The 18,925-nt window shown below is 48.2% G+C and overlaps 1 protein-coding gene across 2 annotated transcripts in view; it reads right to left on the reverse strand.

The window, feature by feature from the left end:
- MRPS18A (mitochondrial ribosomal protein S18A) overlaps positions 1–18,925 on the reverse strand; it is an 85,498-nt gene that overhangs the window by 55,191 nt on the left and 11,382 nt on the right. For both annotated transcript variants that reach the window (XM_075598809.1, XM_075598808.1), the window contains exon 2: positions 10,774–10,805. In XM_075598809.1, the coding sequence (XP_075454924.1) occupies positions 10,774–10,805 (32 nt within the window). The remainder of the gene's footprint in view (positions 1–10,773; positions 10,806–18,925) is intronic.

An 18,925-nucleotide genomic window follows, 5' to 3' on the forward strand; every position in this document is an offset into this window, starting at 1 on the left:
TTACATTTACCGACATGCCTGAAAAATGGTTCCACATCAATCAAGAAACAATTACAGACGAGGTTCTGCATTCCTCCCACAAGGCTACGCCAGCTTGCAAGAACAACCAATGTGTTTGAAATGTAAATGCACCGAGTTTACACATGAACTGGATATTCATTGGTAGTCAAAAAACTCTGGTCTGGCTGTGGTCCATGCTCCCTTATCCTACTGTATCTAGTATGCAAATCAAAAGCAATCTACAAGGAGCCAAGAAACACTCAGACATTCCTCCCTGACCACAAATATGAACGCTTTGTGTATATCCAAAATGGGACTGTTGGCTCTGCACGCTGGTGAGGATTATTACAGTTCTCAAATAATACTTACGGAAAAATAAAATATTCCGTTTTAGGTTAAGTGAGCCACCTGTACATTAATCTTACAGTGCAATTAGATATGAGCTTTCATTGTGGATGCACAAGATTTGATTGGCCCTACAAACTGGAATCCAAAGCCATTGGCCAGTAATGGTAAGATCTTCTCCCACAAGGTAGTTAATAGCGTTTGCAGAAATCCATATAAAACCAATTTAGGATCACAGACTTCCAATTATTCTCTCCCAAGACAAAACCTAAGGGCGGTCGCATGTTTACTACAGGATGGGGCGTCTGTCCGCGAACAAATAACCGCCAGCGCTCCGCAAGTCTCTGCCGGGACTACCCACCGCAGGGCACCGATAACATCGCTCCGCTGGCCGCCGCCATCTTGAAAGGTCAGATCTCCTCGCCGGTCGTGATCTTTAAAAGGTCCTCTGCGGCTGGGTACTTTTACGAGACCACCTCTCCAACGCCATTTGTGCGCGCGCAGCAGGACACTCAGCGTGCCGGCCAGCAGCCAGGACACATTTTTTTTTTCATTTCCCGCGGGCGCGCTCACAAATGGTGACCGAGTGGCGGCCGTGTCAAGTGCCCTGTGGCCGAGGACCTTGAAAGATGGCGGAGGACGGCAGGGAGATCCGAGCAGAGGCGATGTTCTGCAATAAGGTGTACAGCTGCGTAGTTCCGGCGGCGACTTGATCGCAGCCAAATGTCTTAGACTGTGTTTACTAGGTTAAATGGTGAGGACCAAGAGAGCTATAAAAGAAATTAGACCTCCCGTAAGCTCTGCATGGCAGGGACTTCCTTTCCTACTGTCAGACTTTGTTTTGCTTATTGTATTAGAATTCCATGTACTGTATGGTCTTTGTAACGTGCCAAATACAGCTGTGGGCGCTATGTAAAGATACACTACATACATTAACCTCTTAAACCTGGGGGATCCCAAAAGCAGACGTTTGTTCAAGGGGACTCTCAGTGGTAAGATATAGAAATGTATATTATTGGTTAATCAGAGGGACCTGTCACTTTAAAATGTCACGAGACCCCCAAAAAGAACTCTTGAGCCCCAAAAATTCAAAGTCATTTCTCTCCCTACTGTCTCCAAATCTTCTAGCAACGCGAGCGCTCCCGGGCAGGCACACCGGCTCCTATTGTGTGCGGATACTTGTTGCATTTCCTATATTACAATTCCCCATGTTCGATAGTTTCTTTTGTAAAGCGCTATATATGGTTTGCACGATATATATATATATATATATATAAATATACATACCTACCGATAATTACAGGTGCCGACTCACACTGCATCCTTCTCTGATCATCAACTTCAACCAATGGCAGTTAGGTCATCTGCTCAGAGCGCGGTACTGAACCTGCTAGTCGCATAAAGTGCATTTTTATTGGTTTGTGTTTATTGGTTCTGTAGAACATTCTAGCGCACCCCTGAATATGCCGACACCGTATAAAGAAAGTAATAACACTATATACTGGACAGAGTTGACACCATGGCAGCAAAATAAGAACTGGTCCGTTCCTCCGGTACAGGGGATTCTCTGCAAAGCTGCAGGTCAGTGAATCTTACTTCACAAGTGGGGCAGAGATAGAATACCTATGAGTGCTGCTCAAGGATAGCATGAATATCTAAAACACAGCCTTTTAGTACAGCGGTAACCAACTCCAGCCCACAAGGGACACCAACAGGTCAGGTTTTCAGGATATCCCTGCTGCAGCACAGGTGGCTCAGTCGAAGAGTCTGGTCAGAACAGATGGCTCAGTCAGTCACTCAGTCTTTGACTGAGCCACCTGTGCTGAAACAGGGATTTCCTGAAAACCCGGCCTGTTGTTGGCCCTTGAGGACTGGGGTTGGCCACTCCTGGCTTCGTAGATCTCGGGTAGTTTGACTTTACCCCTCTCTCGTGAATCCAAACAAATATAATCACTTGCTTTGATTGGAGGACAAGGAAAATAGATGAAAGTGGACAGCAGACGCGAGTTTCCAAGGAGGCAGGTTACAGGATGGAGAACATGAGTTGTGATGTCATTCACTGTGAGTGGTTGGTTTCCAGGGGACTGCAACCGAGGCCAGCGCGGGTATCTCCGCTTTAAATTCAAGACAACAGATAGACTGATGTCAAATAATCGTGTCTGCAGAAGTGTGCTGTTTGGAGACTCCGGTAAGGGTGGAAGAGGTATCCAACAAGTGTTTCCCAACCCCCTCCTTTTTTGGAATAAGGTTTGAACTGCTCTTATATACGACTATGTAACAAGCTGGTTATCCCTAAAACACTGGCTGGCTGTGGTGCCCCCGCAGAGAGGGATGAGAACCACTGATCTAGGCTAACTAGGGAAACGGTAACGAGAGAGGCCACTGCTACTTACAAACAGGGGAAAAAGAAGAAAACATTTAAGGTTATGAACAAGACCAGACACACGGAAAGATACAACACAGGATGGGACAGTACTGTCGCTATTAAATGCCAGACAGGTTGTGGTTCATTAATTAAATGCCCGGGTAACCAGGTACAGGTAGGTACCGAGCCTGTGTTTATAGATTCCCAGAGAGGGGGCCTCTCGGACTGTAAGACGCAGACTGTTCCAGAGAGTGTGAGCAGCGTGGAGAGCAGTGTGAGAGCTCGGGCACCAAAGAAAGTCACGGGGATTCTGGGAACTGTTAGGAGTCCTTCACCTGCAGACGGAAGTGAGCGAATGGGGGTGTAGGGAACGAGAAGCTCTCTCAGATAGCGGGACCCATGTCATGTACAGGTAGGGCTATGACGGTGAACAAGCCAATCTTAAAATTCATTTGTCATTTTACAGGCAGCTAGTGCAGCAACGGAGAACAGGTCTGGTTAGTTATATGCTTGACAAAGCCGCGTCGGCTCGAAACATCGCCAATTTGTACTATTTCTAGTTTTGGATGCATTCAAATAACAACCGTTGAAATATTTAGCGATGCTGTGGTTTTGTAAGGGTCCGCGAGGGTCGGGGCCGTGAACCTCGCGGAGCAAACCCGCCACAGCCTGCTATCGGGCGCCTCGCCACGCGTCCTATCCCTGGCTCCTCCCACAGCCTGCTATCGGGCGCCTCTCCACGCTTCCTATCCCTGGCTCCTCCCACAGCCTGCTATCGGGCGCCTCTCCACGCGTCCTATCCCTCACTCCTCCCACAGCCCCTTGGATTCCGGCCGCCTGACTTACCCCGCACACAGGTGCCGCACAGCGGAAGAAACGGTCGCCGCGGGTCCCGCCTCCTTTCTCCGGTCGCGTACTGATGGCGGCGGCGGCAGCGCGCGCACGTGGACAAACGGAGCCTGTCGTTTCTGGTACACATCACGTCCCTTGCGGACTCCACTCCTACCTATCACACAACCACTTATTGCTGACGCTCTTCCCTGCTGGTTTCCCATCGGTTCCTGGTAGTATATAGGCTGTATATAGGTATTATATAGGCCCCTTGGAAGATGGCTGAGCATAATACTTCATTCAGTGCGAAGTGTTCACTGCCTCCCTGCCCCGTTACCTTGTCCTGTGATTTCCTCTAGCTCCTGTCTGACCTTTGGCTTTGTACCCGGACTCTGGCTAACTCCGCTAGTGACCACGGCAAATACTACGACGTTCCACAACTCTCCAACCCCTGACCACGGCAAGTACCCACGACGATCCGCACCTCTCTAACCCCGACCCGGCTAAACGACCTCAATCCTGCACTCTGGACACGCTCAAGTGGCTGGAGGTCGGCGTTACTCAACCCCCGCCTCGGCCTTGCGGTGTGTTTGTGGCGAGCACTACGTTACGGGTTTTTGGATGTTACATGATGGTGAGTATTTACATACACTTCCATCGTCAGTATCTCCAGAGAAACACAATCAGAAGTCGCTACAATCATCTCAGTGTCGCCCTGTCTGAAAACCACTGTGTGCGCAGTGTTCATCTCCACTCAATCCACAGCAAAATACAATAAAAACTCTTCCACAGGTTTCTTTTCCACTGGTGTTTGAAGCCGTCCAGAAGATGCGGGGGGATGCAGAGGGGGCTTCACACTTAAAAGAGTTCTTTAATATCACCCGGCCTCTGTTCTCTAAAAGCAGCCCAGGACAGCTGGAAGTTTGCGGTTACTCCCGCTCTGTACGGCTTTGCCTTGCAGCATGCTGGCTTCATGATGGAAACCCAAAGGAAATCTTTACTGGTGCTGGAACAAACTACATTATGGGCACTGGATACATTGGCAGTGTGACTGGTCGTTTCTTCAAAAGTATTCCTTAATGAGGAAAATGTTGTCATATATGAAACCAGTGCCAAATAATGTGTCATTGCCTTGAATCGGATCTTGCTGTGCTACATTTCGGGTTAAAGCTGCATTCTCTGCAGTTTATATTAAAACAGATTTCACTTTGACACCATCCATACCTTTCCTCCCGTCCGACAAGGCACCTCGCAACCCCACTCTAATATCCGAAATGCACGTGCTCGCCCAATGCCCTCTTCTCTCTGACCCATGCGTCTCTACTGACCCACCTGAAATCTCTCTCTATTACAGCTCCCTACCTCTGGAACGCTCTTCCCCTCTATATTTATCAAGCTCCCCCTCTCTCCCCTTCTTCAAGACCCACATGCAGAAAAGTTATTATTTTTAAGTGAAGCATTTCCATAGCATTGTAAAATGAATACAATCACCCATAGCACAAGCACTTGCCTTCTATTAACCTCGTTCTAAAAACAAAACCAGCACTTCTCTGCTCATCCCAAGGGGGACGGCACCTTTAGTGGTCCACAATGTGAGGAACACCTAAGAGCATGAAATAAATGCTTCAGGACGAAAAGGTGTTCAAGATGGCAGGCACAGAGCTGCCCAATGCTAGGGTAGAACGAGACCCGAGCCATTCCCTTATCAGTAGAAGCCATTACACATTCTACACATACCGGAAGGGGTCGGCATTGTTATACCTCACCTGGAGGAAGACAGAAAGAGAGCCAAGATATGCCTACCACTTCATGCTTTTTGGATTTGCCATCACCAAGGAGGTAAACCCAACTGGTTTATGAGTGTCCCACTCATATTCACTTCTTCCTCGGTCTCGTGCCACTAGTCTGATCTCCGATTTGCAAAATACCAAAACAAACCCAAACGCAAACAGGGGACCCGAGTGACCTCACACGGTAAATACAACTTACAGACAACAAATCACTTTGTTGACCGGCGTTACCACATTATGAAAGACAAACGGAACCTGCGGACAATTGTGTTTGTCCAAATAAGATACAAATGGGAAATCAGATCTGTCTTTCCCATTGCTCACACAACGTGGCAAAGGGCCCATTTGCTCCTTACAAGCACAGGGTGACATACAGTACCAGAAACACTGGCAGACATAATATACACGGTATGACTATCACGGGTGATAAGTGAAGGCAGAATATGCACTGGGGTGCAGAATGTGCAGCAGAATGTGCACTAGGGTGCAGAATACGCACTAGGGTGCAGAAAGTGCACTAGGATGGCTCTTTTCCTACAGCTTTGCGTTGGATAGTCAGAGTAGCGTTACTAGCACAGCCCGGCTGAGAATACACCATATAACTGTGGCTGGCTTCCCCTCGCTGTTTGTTCCTAACACGAGAAGAGTTAGAACAATGCGATTGCCATCTTCCTAGTTTCCACTTGTTAACCCGGCCACTGACGCACAAGGGCCCCCGCGGGTCACATGACCTTGTTAACTCCGCCATGTGTTGTCCATGCCACCCGGGGACGGGTGGAAGGTTTAGCGGTCGTGCATAACGTGTGATAAGTATACAGATTAAATACAATGACAAGGAGCTGCTTGGGCCTCCGTTCCCCCGTCCAACTACGGCATTAACCCTTTCATAGTTGCTGTAAATTCTGCAATGCACAAAAAGGTGTTCCCCCCCGTGCCAGCTACCCAGCACGCCTAACTCCATGCAGGCATATTTCCATGTGGACCCACTACATCAGGAGTGGCCCACTCCAGTCCTCAAGGGCCACCAACAGGTCAGGTTAAGGATATCCCTGCTTCAGCACAGGTGGCTCAATCAACTGAGCCACCTGCGCTGAAGCAAGGATAGCCTTAACCTGGAAGAGAAGAATGGACAAGCACAACCTGTATGAGTGAGAATTGTATTAAACACCAAATAAAAACAAGTACGGCTCACTGACATGTGAGAAAATATCAACGGACACAGCTGCGTGCGGATAGGGGAACCTCCACCTTAACGGGTCCTCCGGCGTCCGGAGGGAGCGAGCCCGCCAGTTCTTCCGGTATTGGCGTCCTGCATCAGGACCTGGAAGCCAGACGGTCTCGCGAGCCTTTGCCTCCCTCGTTCTCTTCCCTCAGGCGCCGCTCGCAGTCTGCTCCACACCTCCCTTCCCCATTCTGCGTAGGCCATCGGAGGGGGTAACGCAATGGCTGATGTCACCGCACTCTGTTAGGCACTGCCACACAGTTAACCCTACGCGTTCCGCCCCTGACGAAGCCCTGTGTGAGCAAAACACGTAGGGTTAACTATGTGGCAGTGCCCAACGGAGCGCGGTGACGTCCGCTATTACGATACCACCTCCGACGGCCGGACGCCGAATGCGGAAGTGAGGTTCGGAGCAGACGACGAGCAGCGCCGAGGTGAAGAGAACGAGGGAGGCAAAGGCTCGCGAGACCGTCCGGCTTCAAAGATCTGGTGCAGGACGCCAATACCGGAAGAACTGGCGGGTTGGCTCCCTGAGGACGCCGGAGGACCCGTTAAGATGGAGGTTCCCCTATCCGCGCGCAGCTGTGTCCGTTGATATTTTCAGACATGTCAGTGAGCAGTACTTGTTTTTATTTGGTGTTTAATACAGGTTGTGCTTGTCCATTCCTGTTACTATCTTTTCAAGGACCCCCCTGTAAGGGGGATTTTGGACATTGGATTTTCATACCCACGTTCTATGGACTGAGCACACCACATATTATATTGCAAATAGTTTCCAAAACTTACCAGTTTCGTTCCTTGAGGACTGGAGTTGGCCGCTCCTGCCACTACATGACTCTTCTCTACATACAGCACTCTATATATATATATATATATATATATATATATATATATATATATATATATATATATATATATATACACACACACACACACACACACACACACACACACACCCATCTACTGACCACCCACAATGTTCTGTGCGGAGAGCCACCACAAACACACTATCCTGTGACAATTCAACCCAGAAGTGTGCAGAAAAACACACGCACAGCTGTGCTGGCACTAACTACACAACCGTCATTTCATAATTAACAGTAAACCGCAATGTTTTGCCGGTATCACTTTGTTTTAATCAGCGCATGAAGCACAGCTGCTTTAAACGTGAGTCACTGCGCACTAATTGGTGGTTTCCTAACTAGCCGTCCTGCGACTCTTAATGTCGCTGCTTTAATGAGGGTTGTGTTATTAAATGTGGAACTGTCAACAGGACATGCTGCCAGGGAGACAATTTCCTCTTTGACGGTACATTTGGAGCACATGCTGAACATCAAATGTGTCTCTTGCAGAGCGAGGCGAAGCTTTGATGTTGTTTAATGTGAAACATTTGTCCTGCTCACATATACAAAGTCTGTATGGAGTGTGCCAGGAAAGAGCCTTGTGAAGCCTGCTCAACAAGCAGCTTCCATCGTCCAGAGCTGGGGGCAGCGTCAGGCACATTGCTCCTCGGCACGGAGGTTGTTAAGTAATATTCCCCTCGGGATACGGCATTACCATAGCTATTAATGCAGAGGGGGGAGTCGGTATAAACCAAGTTGACCAAGCCGGGCATTGATAGCCAAGTAATGCCCTGTCCCTGAGGGGATTATTGATAGCATAGGCTAAATGTAGGCTGACCCAACGGTGGTGGGACCCTCTTCCCGACACAGATACAGCTACTTCCACTCGACACACCACACACACACACACACCCAACACACACACAGCCTGCAACTACTAATTATAGTCCCACACGCCACCAATACACACACACAGCCTGCAACACCTACTTCCCGCCCTACACACCCAACACACACACAGCCTGCAACACCTACTTCCCGCTCCACACACCCAACACCTACTTCCCGCCCCACACACACACAGCCTGCAACACCTACTTCCCGCCCCACACACCCAACACACACACAGCCTGCAACACCTAATTATAGTTCCACACGCCACCAATACCCACACAAAGCCTGCAACACCTACTTCCCGCTCCACACACACACAGCCTGCAACACCTACTTCCCGCTCCACACACGCACAGCCTGCAACACCTACTTCCCGCTCTGAAGCAGAAAACTTCACTAGTTGTAGCCTACATGTGAACAGGACCAACCCCATGGCTCGAGTGTGCACCTTCACTGGCCTTCCTCCACCCTACTACACATTCTAGGCACTGCTGGGCGATTGAGGCCCACTATCCTGACTCACCACTTTCACGTCAGTTGTATTGTGTTGGTGTTAGGTTCAGAACCCTCCTTCACAGGGTACACAATAACGGAAAGCTTCAGCCTCAGGAAAGAGTGAGGCGGCTCGGAGATGCCTGTAACAAGCATGTATCTTATAGAGGCTTTTGTACGCTTGCTACCATTTTACTTCTAATCAGGAGGACACATTGTGTATATTATGATTAAAATGGGACCCCCGTTTTTTTGTTGCAAAAATCGTTGACGGCAGGTTGTGTGCGCGCAGATCTAACCGACTTTCACAATGGGAAGCAGAGTTGGAGCCTTTGTTTGTGGAAGGATAGCGCTGGAGAACTGTCACACTGAGCGACCGAACGCTTCTGAGTGCCACACGGAAGTCTCGAGAGACTAGAGGGGATCTCACGTGACGCAGAAGAGATCCGGATACACCGACTGACTAGCGGAGGAGAACGCGGGTCGTCGCTCCGAAGGGCCTTGGACCGAAAGGTGCCGGTGAGCAGGACTATACTGTGAGGGGAGTGCGGGTCACTCACTCCCCCGCCCCCCGGGTCTCTAGCTTTTTAGCATTTTCGGCGGGTGTGCGTTACTCCGGTGGAGATATCCTTTGCATATGTTTTATGTTTTATCATTTATTAAATATTTGTACTTTGTGCGATGATTGGGTATTTTCCTATATTATTCCTCGGGGCTCTGAGCTGATCTGGTCATTGTGCTGGAGGATACAAATCCTATCGTGGAGGTATACAGTTGGTTGACCAGACGGAGAGGGGTTACCATCTTATGGAGAAAGTAAAGAACTTGATCAATTGCTGCTTTTTAGCTATTATCCTGTAAGTGCATTTTTTCTAGCAGGGTTTGCTGTTTTTTTAATCTAAATTAAACATGCTGGCTCCTGATCAGCCAAAGATGCCCACCCATGCCAGGCTCTGAATATGGGGCGGCTGTTATAAAAAGTAACAGAAAGTATGATACAGTACCTTGTATTGCATCAACAGCTCAATCAGGTGAAACAGGTGTAACCCACTTACCTTGCCCTGAGCCATGGAACAGAAATCTATTTGCCACGGCTCAGGAGTCCTTACCCGGACTTTCACATGGGCCGGCATTCTCAGACCATGGTTTGCCGGCAAAGCTGGACCGCGGCAAACTGTACGAATATAAATCTCGCTGCAGTCTGTACCCGAGGAAGAAACCTGCGACTTTCTAAATATTGTACACTGTAAACCACTTGCTGATCCAATTTAAAATGCATCATATTACCTCTGGTTTTTTCCACGTGATGAAAGAAACCAATCTTACCTAACGCTTATTAAAAAGTTTTATTGCACTTCGGGCTGGATCCTGGAACAGGACGCAGTGTTTATACCAGTCAAGGTCTGCGCTGTAACTTCCTATTAGTGACACGGCTTGTATTGGGACGGACCGTGCTCCGTTTGATGTAACCAACGTTGGAGTTCTTAACCCCTTCACTGCAGGAGAGCCGTGCAACTGCCCTGGCAGCACAGGGTTTTAACATATTGTATGCTGGCCAGCACATTAACGCTGTGCTGAGCCATCAAAGCCTGAGCGGCATACAGAGTATAATTGGTTTTTAACTTACAAAAGTGCACTTCCCTTTTCAATAAGGATGTATCTACATAGAAAATATTTTTAATATATTTTTTATCATAAATAGCATAGAAGTCTTATATAGGTGTCCAAAGAGCAGCGTGTTACACAGAATTCTTCTGAAATCATTGCCGCTATAACTGCCTGTACTTACCACAGGCTGCTGTGTCCCTCTGGTAGTGACTGGTGGAAGGCTGGGAGGGAGTGGTCATACTTTGTATTGATTTATAATGGAGCATGTTTACTTTCAGGAAGAATATCGACCGCAGCGATAATAAAGTCCCCAATATAGATAGCATTGCTGTTTAGACAGGTCGACATCAGATACGTACAGTACACACCCCGGGAAACACTTACCACCGACGTCGTCCCTTCCTTCACTTCAACCACTGTGGGGAAACGAGAGAGGAATTCATGTCATATCATCTGTGTGATAGCTCGAGTATAGAGAGAACACACACAGACACAGACAAACACAGACACACACAAACACAGACACACACACACTAAGAAGCAGAAGGGATATATTTACTGCAAAATTGAGGGGTACTGAAACAGTCACAAACCACACCAGGAATTGGAAGAAATCGACGACACAAGTGAACATACAACTTGTATATGGTAGGATAAACACGAAGTCCAAAACCCAGGCCTGGCTCCTGAATTAATGTTTTACAATGCCAGGTATAACAAGCTGTGTTATGGCGCTAAGGCGTAACACCACTTAGCAGATATAGCCCAAAGCCTGCAGTTACTGCATGTGAGAATTGATCTCCATGTTACAGGATCCACTCCACGTGTTCTAACTCTCCCAATTGTCACTGTGGCCTTGCGGGGAAACCCCCAGCATTCTTCCACGTACAGTGCTCTTTACATGGTCCGTGCTGCATAAGCAATTATCTAAAGCACAATTATTAACGCAGAAACGGCCCTACAAAAGGAGTTTAATCATGGTCAGTTCATGATTATGTTCCACGTTATAATAACGTATTACCCCCGTGTCTGCTCTTTGTGACCTTGGGGAAGTCACGTTATCTCCCTGTGCCGCTGGCACCAGAGTGTAAGCTCTGTGGGGCAGGGACTGTCTATGTAACATTCCTATGTGCTGCGTACCGCGCGCTGTACTGTAATGGTGACGCGCTTTGAGTTCCTTTGGGAGAAAAGCGCTATATATGCAATAAAGTTATTATTATTATTAAAAGGCACTTAATGAAAAGACTGAAGCTGCTTGTCCGTGTCCGGCTTCACAGCATACTGAATAAGACAACCACGCCGAGAGCAGACGCTCTGCACCGGGATTCTTGCAATCTAAACCCAGATGTCTTCTTAATAATTAAGGACAAACCATCAACACTAAATCAGGGACTCAAAACAGTTACGTCAAATCAGCCCATGTGCAATGTACACACACAGTGAGATGTTCACGCTGAGCAGGGCTGACATGTGCATTGTACACACACAGTGAGATGTTCACGCTGAGCAGGGCTGACATGTGCAATGTACACACACAGTGAGATGTTCGCGCTGAGCAGGGCTAACATGTGCAATGTACACACACAGTGAGATGTTCGCGCTGAGCAGGGCTAACATGTGCAGTGTACACACACAGTGAGATGTTCACGCTGAGCAGGGCTAACATGTGCAGTGTACACACACAGTGAGATGTTCACGCTGAGCAGGGTTAACATGTGCAGTGTACACACACAGTGAGATGTTCACGCTGAGCAGGGCTGACATGTGCAATGTACACACACAGTGAGATGTTCGCGCTGAGCAGGGCTAACATGTGCAATGTACACACACAGTGAGATGTTCACGCTGAGCAGGGCTGACATGTGCAATGTACACACACAGTGAGATGTTCACGCTGAGCAGGGCTAACATGTGCAGTGTACACACACAGTGAGATGTTCGCGCTGAGCAGGGCTAACATGTGCAGTGTACACACACAGTGAGATGTTCACGCTGAGCAGGGCTGACATGTGCAGTGTACACACACAGTGAGATGTTCACGCTGAGCAGGGCTAACATGTGCAGTGTACACACACAGTGAGATGTTCACGCTGAGCAGGGTTAACATGTGCAGTGTACACACACAGTGAGATGTTCACGCTGAGCAGGGCTGACATGTGCAATGTACACACACAGTGAGATGTTCGCGCTGAGCAGGGCTAACATGTGCAATGTACACACACAGTGAGATGTTCACGCTGAGCAGGGCTAACATGTGCAGTGTACACACACAGTGAGATGTTCACGCTGAGCAGGGCTGACATGTGCAGTGTACACACACAGTGAGATGTTCACGCTGAGCAGGGTTAACATGTGCAGTGTACACACACAGTGAGATGTTCACGCTGAGCAGGGCTGACATGTGCAATGTACACACACAGTGAGATGTTCGCGCTGAGCAGGGCTAACATGTGCAATGTACACACACAGTGAGATGTTCACGCTGAGCAGGGCTAACATGTGCAGTGTACACACACAGTGAGATGTTCACGCTGAGCAGGGCTGACATGTGCAATGTACACACACAGTGAGATGTTCGCGCTGAGCAGGGCTAACATGTGCAGTGTACACACTGTGACAGAAACCAGGGGATGGTAATAAATTCCGTATATAGGGCTCCCAGGATACTAGACAGTTTCTATCCTGTTTGGCCTGGGAGTGCAGCCTTATAATACATACACTCCATCCCACAGTTTGGCAAGCGCTGGAACTGAGGGATGAGAGATCCAGACCAGAGTTTGTCTGCTGCCTGATTTCTGTCACCTGTCATGCTAATTAGGAATCAGGTATGTAAGACTGATTTCCTGTTTGCTCTGGTCTCTCCACAAGAGCCAGGAGGCTGGAAGGCTGCTGAACTACAGAGGGGAGAAGCCTCTTCCCCAAACAGGTTCAATCTTTCTGTTCATTTGTGTAAGACTGCAAAAGTACCGTGTTTTGTTGTTGGGAGTGGAAAAGCCACTTCCAACCCTGAGTCAGGGATATCTAAGTTAAGTTATCGCTCAGGTGAGCAGCTTTTGTTTTGATCTGTTTTCTGTTGTATGCACTGTGGCAGTCTCAGTGCCTGGGACTGAATAAACCAGGCATAGCCTGTTTAAAGGAACAGTACGTGACGCCTCATCATTTAACCTACCCTAAAAGACCGTGTTCTAAACAGTCCCGGACAAACGACGGAGCCCCGGAGTAAGCCGTTTGTCACATATGGTGGAGAATGCGGGCAGAGCACTAGGGGGTCTGCGGGTTGAAGAACTTTGAAAGAAAAAAAAAAAAAAAAAAAAAAAAAAAAAGTTTTTTCATCCTCTGCAAACAAGATGGAAGACGTGGTGGGTGCGCTGGTACGCAATGTCGCTGCCCAGAAAGACGTGAATGAAACCCAGCAACAGCTGTTAATAGCCCAGCAAGAAACTAATGCAAACCAGCAGCAGACGAATGCAGCCCAGCAACAGCTGCTAATAGCCCAGCAAGAGATTAATGCCAACCAGCAACAGGCGAATGCAAACCAGCAACAGACGAATGAAGCCCTGCAAAACGCGAATGCAAACCAGCAAGAGACAAACCGCTTGCTGAGAGAGGAGCAACAGCGGTTCGCTCAGGGCTTACAGCAGGAACTCGAGATCCTGAGGGGGACTATCAGTAACCTTCCACTGGCAGAGGCAGCCCCAGTTCCGAAAATGACCAGGGCAAGCCACTACCTTCAGAAGATGGGGCCCTCGGATGATGTGGAAGCCTATCTTCTCACGTTTGAACGCACGGCACAGAGAGAGGGATGGCCAGAAGCTGAGTGGGCTGGTCTAATCGCACCCTTCCTAAGCGGCGAACCCCAGAAGGCTTACTTTGATCTAGAGCCAGCCGAAGCAAACGTCTATGCAAAATTGAAGTTCGAGATCCTCGCCCGCCTCGGCGTAACCACGGCTGTTCGCGCCCAAAGGTTTCACGCATGGTCCTTCACGATGGATAAAGCCACCCGAAGCCAGATGTATGACCTCATCCACCTCGCCCGGAAGTGGCTACAACCCGAGATCAACTCAGCCAGCCACATCGTGGAACGGTTGGTCATGGACCAGTTCTTGAGGAAACTTCCCTCTGCCTTACGCCGTTGGGTCAGTCGGAGTGACCCCCACAATGCGGATGAGCTTGTGGCCCTCGTAGAAAGGTACAATGCAGCAGAAGAGCACCCGCAACCCACAGTCGTGGAGCAACCCCACTACCCGAGGTTCCAGGACTCTTCCAGAGACGGTAAAAGGGTACCGGGGTTAAGGGGCGCTGAAGAGCGGCGACCCCCTTCACGCAGCACAAGCAACAGTGGTTCGCACACTAAGGGCAATAGCGAACATGGGGAGCCGGGAAAAGGCTCTAAGTGGGACACAGACTATGTACCTAAATGTGTAAATTGTCATGAGAGGGGCCACACAGCAAAAATCTGCCCACTAAATGATGAGCCCATGCAATGCAACAGCGTGGAACCTTATTCGCTGTTGTCCCAATGTATGGGCCCTAGCCCAGAGGACCCCTTGAATAACCATCTGTGGGCATTTGTAAAGGTTAATGGTAAGAGGGTTCGGGCACTTCTTGACTCTGGGAGCATGGTCACACTAGTGTCCGAATACCTCTTGCCCATTAAGAAGAAACAGAGAAACAGTTCACAAAGAGTGGCAATTTGTTGTATACATGGGGATAATCATGAATATTCCACTGTTGATGTTTTTTTTGAAACAGAGTTTGGTTCTTTAGATTTCAAGGTGGGTATTGTACCCAAACTGGCACATGATGTGTTAATAGGGACCGACTTTCCCCATTTTCTAAAAATGTGGTCCCCCGCTCAGAATAGCGCCCAGAGTTCAATAGCGGACCATAACGAAGTATTAGAAGAAACAAATCCTTTCCCTTTTTCAGAACTGGAGGTTGACGAGGGCCCAAATAAGAAGGGGGAAAAGGAGGAGTGCTGTAAAATTCCCTTCCCCATCACTACTTTGGTAGGGAATACCCCAAATCAAGATGTTGAGCAGACACTTACCACCCCAGAACCGGATAAGACCCTCGCTGACCTAGAGGTCAGTCCTGGGAGTTTTAAGAAGGCCCAGTGGGAGGACCCCACATTAGCGGTAGCAAGGGGAAATATACGGGACCAGAATAGTACTCCTGGCCAACCAGATAGGTCACTTGCTTACCCCTACTTCGAGGTAGAGAACGACCTAGTATATCGGGTTGATAAAAGGAAATCAGTTACAACTAAACAATTGTTGGTACCACGGACATTCCGTAACGTGGTATTACACCTCGCACATAGTCATCCATTGGGGGGACACCTAGGGGTGGAAAAGACAAAAGAAAAGGTTCTCCGAAGCTTCTATTGGCCTGGGGTTCTGGCAGAAATTACGAATTATTGTTCCTCATGCCCAGAATGTCAGATCACCGCCCCGTTCAAGGCGTACCGCAGCCCATTGGTACCCCTTCCCATAATAGAGGTACCATTTGACCGGATTGCTATGGATCTAGTAGGACCCCTAATAAAGTCTGCTAGGGGACATCAGCATATATTGGTAATATTAGATTATGCCACCCGATATCCGGAGGCAGTTCCCCTACGTAGCACCTCAGCTAAAAACATAGCAAAAGAGTTAGTAGTTCTGTTTTCCCGGGTCGGGATTCCTAAAGAGATTCTATCTGACCAGGGAACACCATTTATGTCCCAAGTAACGAAAGAGCTATGTAAACTCCTAAAAATCAAGCATCTCAGAACCTCAGTCTATCATCCACAAACAGATGGTTTAGTGGAAAGGTTCAATAAAACCTTAAAGAGCATGTTACGGCGGGCGGTTGATAAAGATGGGAAAAACTGGGATTGTTTGTTACCGTACCTGTTATTTGCCATTAGGGAAGTTCCCCAATCATCCACAGGCTTCTCCCCGTTTGAACTATTGTATGGCCGACACCCAAGGGGTTTACTGGATATAGCCAAAGAGACTTGGGAACACGAGGTTACCCCTTACAGAAGTGTAATAGAGCATGTTGCCCAGATGCAGGACCGCATTGCTGCAGTCCTACCCATAGTGAGGGAACACATGGAGAAAGCTCAAGAAGCACAGAGGAATACATATAATAAGGGTGCTAGGGTCAGAATTTTTTCTCCAGGTGATAGGGTACTAGTTCTGGTTCCCACCGTGGAGAGTAAATTCCTTGCTAAATGGCATGGGCCATATGAGGTCTTGGAAAGAGTGGGAGAAGTAAATTATAAGGTAAGACAGCCAGGTAGGAGGAAACCTGAGCAAATATACCATATAAACCTACTCAAGCCCTGGAAAGATAGAGAAGTCTTGTTAACCCTAGTACCCCCAGGTCCGTCAGAGAATCAAGAAACTGACCCAGAGGTTAGCATAGCTGAAACCCTGTCTGTTCATCAGAAACGAGAGGTTCAGAATTTAGTGAGAAGAAACAAAGAAATCTTCTCTATACGGCCAGGTCGAACTAGCGTAATTGAACATGACCTAGTCTCTGAACCAGGGGTCCGAGTTAACCTTAAACCGTACCGAATCCCAGAGGCCAAAAGAAAGGCTATAAGTTTAGAGGTTAAAAAAATGCTAAAACTAGGTGTAATTGAGGAATCCCAAAGTGGGTGGAACAGCCCTATAGTCTTAGTCCCAAAGCCAGATGGTACAACAAGGTTTTGTAATGACTACCGGAAACTAAACGCGGTGTCAAAATTTGATACTTATCCTATGCCCAGGGTAGATGAACTTGTAGAGAGACTGGGCAAAGCCCGATATCTCACAACCCTAGACCTAACAAAAGGGTACTGGCAGGTTCCCCTCACAGAAAGGGCAAAAGAAAAGACAGCCTTCTCAACCCCAGACGGCCTCTTTCAGTATAAGGTGTTGCCTTTTGGCTTACATGGAGCTCCCGCCACATTCCAAAGAATGATGGATAAAATTTTAAAACCACATGCTCGGTATGCTGCCGCCTACCTGGATGATGTGGTAATCCATAGTGAAGATTGGCAATCCCACCTTCCAAAGGTCCAAGCTGTGCTTGACGCAGTCCGGTCTGCTGGACTAACTGCTAACCCCGCTAAATGCACTATTGGTCTGGAGGAGGCCAAGTATCTGGGATATTCTATTGGCAGAGGTTTACTCAAACCCCAAACACTCAAAGTGGAGGCGATACAAAATTGGCCAAGGCCAGTTACAAAAAAACAAGTAAGGACCTTTTTGGGGTTAATTGGGTACTATAGAAGGTTTATTCCCAATTTTGCAACTAAGGCAACCCCACTAACTGACCTCACAAAAGCAAGAGGACCGCTAATGGTAAAGTGGTCCCCCGAAACCGAACAGGCCTTTAGAAGCCTGAAAGAAGCTCTCTGTGCCCAACCAGTGTTGGTCACACCTGACTTCTCCAAAGAGTTCGTAGTCCAAACCGACGCATCTGAGGTAGGGCTGGGGGCGGTACTCTCCCAGGAGTCTCAAGGTGAGGAGCACCCCATCCTTTATTTAAGTAGGAAACTAAATCCCCAGGAGAAAAATTACTCCATAGTAGAGAAAGAGTGTCTCGCAATAAAGTGGGCTGTAGAGACGCTCAAATACTATCTGTTGGGGAGAAAATTCCGGTTGGTCACAGATCATGCACCTCTTACCTGGATGTGTCAAAACAGGGAAAAGAATGCTAGAGTGACCAGGTGGTTCCTAAGCCTACAACCCTTTAAATTTTCTGTGGAACACAGGTCAGGGCACAAACATGGCAATGCTGACGGGTTGTCAAGGATGCACTCCCTAATATCCATGGTCGCTCATCCCTCGAGGTCTGAGCTGGGGGGGAGGATATGTGACAGAAACCAGGGGATGGTAATAAATTCCGTATATAGGGCTCCCAGGATACTAGACAGTTTCTATCCTGTTTGGCCTGGGAGTGCAGCCTTATAATACATACACTCCATCCCACAGTTTGGCAAGCGCTGGAACTGAGGGATGAGAGATCCAGACCAGAGTTTGTCTGCTGCCTGATTTCTGTCACCTGTCATGCTAATTAGGAATCAGGTATGTAAGACTGATTTCCTGTTTGCTCTGGTCTCTCCACAAGAGCCAGGAGGCTGGAAGGCTGCTGAACTACAGAGGGGAGAAGCCTCTTCCCCAAACAGGTTCAATCTTTCTGTTCATTTGTGTAAGACTGCAAAAGTACCGTGTTTTGTTGTTGGGAGTGGAAAAGCCACTTCCAACCCTGAGTCAGGGATATCTAAGTTAAGTTATCGCTCAGGTGAGCAGCTTTTGTTTTGATCTGTTTTCTGTTGTATGCACTGTGGCAGTCTCAGTGCCTGGGACTGAATAAACCAGGCATAGCCTGTTTAAAGGAACAGTACGTGACGCCTCATCATTTAACCTACCCTAAAAGACCGTGTTCTAAACAGTCCCGGACAAACGACGGAGCCCCGGAGTAAGCCGTTTGTCACAACACACAGTGAGATGTTCACGCTGAGCAGGGCTAACATGTGCAGTGTACACACACAGTGAGA

This window comes from Ascaphus truei, chromosome 4 (assembly GCF_040206685.1).
Source record: "Ascaphus truei isolate aAscTru1 chromosome 4, aAscTru1.hap1, whole genome shotgun sequence".
Classification (NCBI taxonomy): Eukaryota; Metazoa; Chordata; class Amphibia; order Anura; family Ascaphidae; genus Ascaphus; species Ascaphus truei.